This window comes from Microtus ochrogaster, chromosome 6, assembly GCF_000317375.1.
Source record: "Microtus ochrogaster isolate Prairie Vole_2 chromosome 6, MicOch1.0, whole genome shotgun sequence".
Lineage (NCBI taxonomy): Eukaryota > Metazoa > Chordata > Mammalia > Rodentia > Cricetidae > Microtus > Microtus ochrogaster.
Genome location: NC_022013.1, coordinates 10,161,184 through 10,169,367, shown reverse-complemented (window position 1 = coordinate 10,169,367; position 8,184 = coordinate 10,161,184). Strand labels below are relative to the sequence as shown.

General features: G+C 52.2%; 1 protein-coding gene across 1 annotated transcript in view; it reads left to right on the top strand.

Annotated features, from left to right (window-relative positions):
* Window positions 1-4,688, top strand: part of En1 (engrailed homeobox 1) — a 5,048-nt gene extending 360 nt beyond the window's left edge. Inside the window, exons 2-3 of the mRNA XM_026779850.1 lie at window positions 1-579; window positions 3,593-4,688. The exon at window positions 1-579 is cut by the window's left edge and continues 86 nt beyond it. Of these exons, the coding sequence (XP_026635651.1) occupies window positions 1-579; window positions 3,593-3,909 (896 nt within the window). The 3' untranslated portion in view covers window positions 3,910-4,688. The remainder of the gene's footprint in view (window positions 580-3,592) is intronic.
* Window positions 4,689-8,184: the final 3,496 nt, after the last annotated feature.

Here is an 8,184-nt window from a genome sequence, read left to right as displayed (position 1 = left end):
AGCTGCACCGCACCACCAACTTTTTCATCGATAACATCCTAAGGCCCGATTTCGGTTGCAAAAAGGAACAGCCCTTGCCTCAGCTCCTGGTGGTGGCGGCTGCAGCCGGAGGAGGTTCCGGAGGAGGAGGAAGCCGCGTGGAGCGTGACCGAGGCCAGACTGGTACAGGTAGAGACCCTGTCCACTCGCTGGGCACGCGAGCTTCGGGCTCTGCCTCGCTCTTGTGCGCCCCAGATGCGAACTGTGGCCCGACCGACGGCTCCCAGCCCGCGACCGCCGTCAGCGCGGGAGCATCCAAAACTGGGAACCCGGCTGCTGCGGCGGCGGCAGCGGCGGCGGCTGCAGCGGCGGTGGCGGCGGCGGCAGCAGCAGCTTCGAAGCCTTCGGACAGCAGCGGCGGCAGTGGAGGCAGCGCGGGGAGTCCCGGGGCGCAGGGCGCCAAGTTCCCGGAACACAACCCGGCGATCCTACTCATGGGCTCCGCTAACGGTGGGCCGGTGGTCAAGACTGACTCGCAACAGCCCCTAGTTTGGCCCGCCTGGGTCTACTGCACACGCTACTCGGACCGTCCGTCTTCTGGTGAGTACTCAAGCCGTAAAGTGACCATGCCTCTGGCCGGGGGGCCTGCCCCAGAACTCCAACCCCCTCTCTGGGGAGAGCAAACCCATTTTGAACCGCTCCCACTTCACGTCTGACTTCCACTTCCCCAGGTCCTAGCCACAGTCACATAGGCTCAGTTCTGCCGTGCTGGCCTTTTCCACCACTCGGGAAGTTACAGCTAGCTATTGGCAAGACCAGGAGGCTCCAGTTTCTGTTTTTTGGTTTTCCGAACTCTTGAGTCTTGAGATTGTTTTTTTATGTTTTATGCTTATTATCTTTTAGAGAGGTATATAATTACTCATCGATTTAATTTTTAGGGAAAGGGTATTTTGAACTGGCGGAAAGATAGGCCTGTTGGCTTGAAGCTGCAATCTACCACCTTAGTCCTCTTGGGGCCGGCTTTGGCATGGGAAAATAGACCAGAGGAATAATCTTTGCCTTATGTTCATAACAAACACTATGGGTATTATTCTGTGGCGATTCTTTTTACATAAAGACAGATACAGTGGGAGAGGAGAGGAGAGGAGAGGAGAGGAGAAGAGAGGAGAGAGAGAGAGAGAGAGAGAGAGAGAGAGAGAGAGAGAGAGAGAGAGAGAAGCTCCATCCTCTGCGCCCAGCCGGGGTAGTCAACCCGCGTGGGTAGAATGTAGAGTAAGGGTGTAGCCAAAAAGGTGAGCACCCACTGTTCGCTGGAACTGGCTGGCCTAGGGTGGGGGAAGCAAGCAGTCCTGGGTCATACTTGAATGCTGGGCTATGGACAAGAAAATCAGCATTTTCTTAGCAGGGTTCCCCTGTCCCTTTGGCCGTGTCTTCTTTCTATCACTCTGTCCTCACAAATCTGCACCTTAGTAGTTATCTACCAGTCTTAGGGCAATTGTCTGCTTTCTTTTCGTGTGCTAGAGCACAGGAAAGGTTAAGACCTACCCACGGACAGCTGCTGGGCCCTGGAAGAGGAGGCTCAGGCCTGCTACCCCTTGTAGGGGACAAGGGGCAACGCGGGCCACGAGGAAAGCAACGGAGGCTTGGGTCCACCGTCAGCACTGAGCCCGCCAGGGGGCCGGGCAAAAGGTAGCCACTGGCACCTCTCTGCTTGTTGGTCTCCTGCAGCCGTGCTGCTTCGGGCCCGGTGCGGATCGATGCATGCTATCAGCCCCCACCATCTCGAGCCCCGTTATTGACACGTCGGGCTCCCTGAACCTCCGAAAAGCTGCTTTGATTGACTAGCCTGATGGATAGAGTGATTGAGCTGTCAGGCTGAGTGGGTCGGGCCGGCCAGGAGGCTACGATTTTATTACAAGTGTCCGTGCCTCTGCACACACGCACACAACAACAACACTACAACACGCTCCGGACGCACCTCCCGCAGCAGAGTCTCCTGGAGGATGCGTACATTTCTTGGGCTGTCTCTGCCTGCTCGGTTCACCTAAAAGCCCCGTCCCGCTCAGGAGCAGGCCTTGTCTTTGTTCGTTGCTCCTTTCCTTTTTATAGGCCAGAGAAGGCAGCAATCAGATATTTTTATTCCAAAGGCAGTTCGCGGGGTTGACATTCTTCTTAAGATCAGTTAGGCCTGGGCACCTCTTGACAAACAGCTAGTGACACTAGGTGCTTGTCCTCTGCAGGACCCAGGAGCCCAGTGTGTCCAGCGCTCACTAGGTTTGACGATGCAAAGAGCCTCCTTTCAGAAAGTTCTAGGTATTAACGGGCTTGGCAGTAACCTCACTTGAATCCGTAGGCCTCCATGGCTATCATTGAGGCCAAGAGTTCAATGCCAGCATCCCAACAAGCCGGCCAAGAAGCAGGCTTCAACCATACAGACATCATCCAGCAGCTTGGCTTTCTCTCCCTTGTTCTCCCTGCCTCTCTCCTGGGCTGGACCTCACAGCAACCTTACACATTAGCATTTGAGAGACTTCCTCTTCTTGGAGCACGTTCTTAAGACCTTCCTTCCTACACAGGATCTTCTCAGTCATCTCGGAGTGATAGTACAGATCCCCATTGTGATTGTCCCTTCACCACCCCCTCTTGGTCCTTTTTTGCTTACAGGTGGGGATGACAAGGGTCATCCCAATCATTTGCACCCCGAAATTAGAGCAAGCAAATTCAGAAGAGAGATAACAGGCCTTTCTCCCCTCCCCAGCCCCATCTGCCCTATGTGCAGGGATCAGAAGGGTCCTTCTTTTCCTCTTGGCATCAACTAAGAAGCTGAATAAAATGTCCCAGGGCTTAAGCTCATAGACTAGAGGCGGCAGCCCCATTAAGGAAATGGCAGGCAGTGTCATGCCCCCTTCCAGAAGGAGCTTCCTTCAAGTCAAACAGAAAGGAAAGAAGGCAGAAGGCCTCCAGATTCACTGGAGTTGGGTGATCTCAGATTCCCAGTCCTCTCTGGGGTCCGTGCGTGGTGAGAGGTGAGAGTCAGATAGGGGCTTTGCATAGTCCTCGTGTGTGTGTGTGTGTGTGTGTGTGTGTGTGTGTGTGTGTGTGTGTTCCTGAGAATACAGTGGGGAGGAACCAAAGCAGAGCCGTCATTCTCCCCAAGGCCTGCCTTCTCTGCTGCATTTTATTCCAGGGCTAGGAAGACATTTCTGTTCAGGGACCTTTAAGTCTAGGTTATTCTGGTTGGGACCCCCAAAACTCACTCTCTCTTGTGTTCCTTCCCCCGTCCCACTTTTTTTTTCAGGCCTTCTTGGCTGGGAAGTTCTGGGAGCTAAGTCTGGTAGCTCTCTTGAACTGGGATGTGGGGTGCCCCCTGCAATTCCTCTTTGACTTCTGAATCCCTCGTGCAGAGGAGGCCTAGAGATCTCAATTGCTTAGAGAGCGGCTCTTCGTTGGAGGTAGCGGGGACCTAGCAGCGGGCCGCCACAATCTCCCTGGAAGCTCGCGACCCCTATGTTGGGCTCCGTACCGCCATTCTCAAGGCTTACTCTGCCCTCTTCTCCTCCCTCTGCTCCCGAACCCCTTCCTCCCCTCCCCGGCCCTGTCTGCCCCGCTGCAGGTCCACGCACCAGGAAGCTAAAGAAGAAAAAGAACGAGAAGGAAGACAAGCGGCCTCGGACGGCGTTCACGGCCGAGCAGCTGCAGAGACTCAAGGCGGAGTTCCAGGCAAACCGCTACATCACGGAGCAGCGGCGACAGACCTTGGCCCAGGAGCTCAGCCTGAACGAGTCCCAGATCAAGATCTGGTTCCAAAACAAGCGTGCTAAGATCAAGAAAGCCACGGGTATCAAGAATGGCCTGGCGCTGCACCTTATGGCTCAAGGACTGTACAACCATTCTACCACCACGGTCCAGGACAAAGACGAAAGCGAGTAGTTGTGGCCAGCCGGGGGGCCCGCGGTCCAACCGCGCCCGTGCCACCTCCTGGCTCCGCGGGGCTGCCGCTTCACCAGCCCCACGCCGCCATGCAGAGACGATCGCTAAGAAGGGAGGCATCAACCATTAACCGGAAAGAAAGAGAAAGCAAGCGAGAGAAAGCAATCCTCCGAGTGGACATTCACATTGGAATGGAACGGTTTTTGAAACGGGAGAAAGACTCGGACAGGTGCTATGGGGGAAAAAAAAAGATCTATTCTGTAACTCACAGTATAAGACGAAACTGCGAATTCCTTAAAGCTCTATCTAGCCAAACTGCTTACGACCGTGTATATATTTAATTTCAGGTAAGGAAAACAAATATGTGTAGCGATCTCTATTTGCTGGACATTTTTATTAATCTCATTTATTATTATTGTTATAATTATTATAATTATTATAATTATTTTATCCCCTATCCCCACTTGCTACCCCCAGCCCAGTTTCGTTTTCGTTGCTTTTATCTTTTGAATGTTTTTGCTTCTCTGGGTACCTCCCGTCCCCCAACGCTGGCCCTGGTTTCTCTGGGACTTTTCTTTGTGTGCGTGTGAGTGTGTCTCCTTGCGTGTCTGCCCTTCGCCTCTCCTCTCCCCACCCAGGATTCTTCCACTGGTCTTGTCTGTCCTCCTAAACCCCTTTCCTTTTCGGGAGACTCCTTGAGAAATACAACCCCACAGACTGCGAGACTGAACCGCCGCTACAAGCCAAAGATTTTATTATGTTCAGAAACCTGTAGTCTGAAATAAAATGTTCACTGTGTTCATGAGTTGCTGACTGCCCTCTTCTTTTGTTGGGTGGAGGAAGAGCCTGTCCAGGAACTGTGTAACTACCATTCTGACTACACAGGGTGGGTGCAGAGCTCTGGGAATATCAGGGTAGGCCAGAAGCATCACCACTCAACAAATGCCAGAGTGTCTTGCACAGATTTGCCATGGCCTTGGTCTGGAGTATACTCTGGTTCCTGGATGTGTTCTAGGGCACCCAAAAGCCAAAAAGGCCAATCCTACACTTCTGTACCACCCCCACCCCCTGTGGTTCCAGCTGGCTCCCCTTGGCTCCCTTAGCTTGTACAGGCTCAGCCAACTGAGTCCTCCTGTTCAACCTGCTTCCAGGCACCAAACTACACCCTTACTCTTCCTTTCTTCCCCCCCCCCCTTTTTTTCCTTTTTGGTGGGAGTTTGACTGGAGGGTTTTTCTTCTCCAAAGGCTAGCGGCCTTACCAGGGCCTGCAATGGTGGCAGGCGGCCTGCAATGGTGGCAGGCGGCCTGCAATGGTGGCAGGCGGTCTGCTGAATTGCCCAAAGTCTCTGCAGCCTGGACTTCACCTCTTCCTTTGTGCTTTGCACTCCCCTTGGCAGATGGTTGCTCTGATGGGATGCACTGGGCAAGGGTCTCAGTACTGCAAAGCAAAGGCCTGAATGCTAGAAAAGTGTGGCTTGTGATGATGTTCTGGGCCTGGAAGCCCCCAGACCACCACAGCTTGGCCGCTCCCTGGCTCCCTGACCCTGAGGATGGAGATCGCTTCCCCAAATCCAACAAAGCCTTGCCAATTTCCTCATTACAAAGAGAGGCAATTCCGCACCAAAGACCTTAGAACAAGCTGGACACCTGGACAGCCCAGAGTATACTGGGGATAATTGTCAGTGACGCTGGGACCGACCCTCCAGGACAGGCACTGGGTGAAGTTTTCAAAGGCTAGGTGGTAGAAGAGAGACGAAGAGCCCACTTAAAGGCTACCGTCTCTCTTTTGTTTAGGATTTCATAAATCATGAATTCCACCTTCCTCTTATTTTCCTAGATGCAAATGAATGCAACATATATGCAATTGTGTATATATATGTAGATAAATGTGCTGGATAGGTGTCGATACCTATCTGTGTGCATGTGTGATAACATACACATGGTGGTGAGTCTCAGTTCCCACCCATTTTGTGCGTCTTCTGCCCATGTTTGTATTGTGCAACCGAGTGACTGTTACTGCGGGTCAGATGCGTGGTTGGGCATTTGCGAGCTCATGGTGCCTGTGCAAGCAAGCCTTCATCTGTGCTTGCAGATCAGAATGCTTGCCTAGTGCACTCAGGGTTTAGGCAAATATGGGGACCCTGGACTCTGTGCTTTTCTCTAGAGTTTACTTCCTGGTGCTCTTATTTTTCAGGATTGGTTTAGGAAGAAATGAGAATGGCCCAGTTATCCCACATTTTCCTTGAAAAAGTCCCCCTAGTTAGGCCCAACGATCCCACTCCTGGCCAGAGAACTACACCCCAGCAAGCCAAGAGGCCCAAGCAAGTCTCTGCACAGGTCTTAGGATCTTGGGATTTGGTGGCCTTGAGAGGAGTGGGAAGTCCATTAGACATTTCTATGGGTCCCTATATGTTACTATTGTTGGGCGGGGGGGGGGTGTCATCCATACACAATGATGTTCAGCTGCTCTCTGGGCACAGAGTTGAAGCTCTTCTCTGGCAGCTCCCAGCATCTGTTTTTCTTCCTCTTAGGGAGCTTGGCATCCATAGGTCCTTCAGGTGAAGAAGTCATGTCAGGAATGCCAGCCAGCTCAGGCTCTGGGCCCCATCTCCTCCTGAAGCACTTGGGGATGTGATGCTGAATTCCATAGGGAACCTTGCAATTTGAAATGCTACATATTAGACTCTTCTGCCTCCTCCTTTCCCCACCATGGTCCCTTACTGCACTGGAGGCCACCTCTTTCAGGAGCTAGGACAGGGGCAGCTGCAGAAGCAGCTCCAGGAAGTGTCCCATTCCCGAAGGCCCCAGTACAAAAAGGAAAAGACAAGAGATCTCCACCCCTTTATGATGAGGGACAGCAGAGGCCACTCTTCCACCTCCTGGGTGTGTTGGTGAAGTGTCTAGGGGGAGCGGTATTGTGATGTAATTTGATTTCTTACCCATTATTTCCCTTTATCTCCTAATCACGTGGGCAAATAGAGATTTCTTCATTGTTCAGCGGGAGAAACCGGGCTCTGAGAACTTCGAAGCTTGTGGTCCTCTGTGCCTGCTTTTTTTTTTTTTTTTTTTTTTTTTTTTTTTTTTTATTTTGTGGCCCACACTTCAAAGATACAGCCTTGTAGTCAAGGTCAGGACTGATCTCCCACTCCTCTCTCCCTCCCCTTTCCGATTTTCATTCTTCCGGGTTGGGGCAGGGGAAAGGGGAGGAGGGCTCTGGTCAGACCTCATTCTGGCACCCCTTCTTTTAAAAAGAGAGAAGGAGAGAGTAATAATGATCATAAATAGGCATTGATTTCTCTGATTTATGGGGCTTGCTTGGCGAGCTGCCTGTGTATTAAAGAGAGGGGCCACATCGAGATAAATACTTGAACTGAGCACAGAATTCCAACTTCCTCATCTTCTCCCTTCCTCCCCCTCCCTTAAAGATTGGATTGAACCATATACTTAAATCTTCCTCAGACTGGAAGGAAATACAAGCTACAGGAGTCTAAACAATATCGATCTCGAGCTCTTTTTGAGGGCAAAGGTCTCTGTTTTTTTCCCTGAAAAGTCCTTTTCCTTGGGGGAGGGGAGAGAAGCAGCAGGGAGGGAGAGGATGGAGAGGCAGGGAGAAGCTGCATGGAGGCAGAAGGCGTTCGAGTGTACAGGTCTGTCTGTGTGTGCACGTGTATCTGCAAACGCTTATGTTTGGGCGTTTTGACTTGTGTGTTGTGCTTATATTTATTTAGGCTTGGGGGTGCTTTGGGTATAAAGGCTCCAACTGACAATCATTATTTGGTGTTTGTGGGTACACGCAGGTGCTTGACTTATAGGCCCCCTAAATGGGGCCACCCAGGGTATAGAGGGGTGGTTCTAGCTGCCATAGCCCCATTGGTCACCAGGAATGAAGCCATCTGGGAAGCCACTCTGGACCTCAGAACAGTTCCCTTTCCCCATAGCCCTCAGAGAGACCAAAGTGCTGAGGCAGGGGTGAGCGCTGGCTGCTCTGAGCTAGAGGCACCAGAAGAAGGCCTGTCCTGGAGCTGGGCCTTCTCTGGGGTGGCCCTGGATGTGCTCAGTGGCCAGCTTGGCTGGTTCTTAGTATGCCCTAGACAGGCCATTCCTCTGGCAGTAGTCATGATGTGATTTGCTCACCTATACGAAACTGGGACAAGACAGGCAGACACGCAGGAAGGCCACACTGCCAGCAGCACCTCCCCTTTGCTGCGCAGCTTGGTTCTTGTTTAAGCTAAACACGACACTGTGTTCATATTGAAGACCATATTGGTTCCCTCC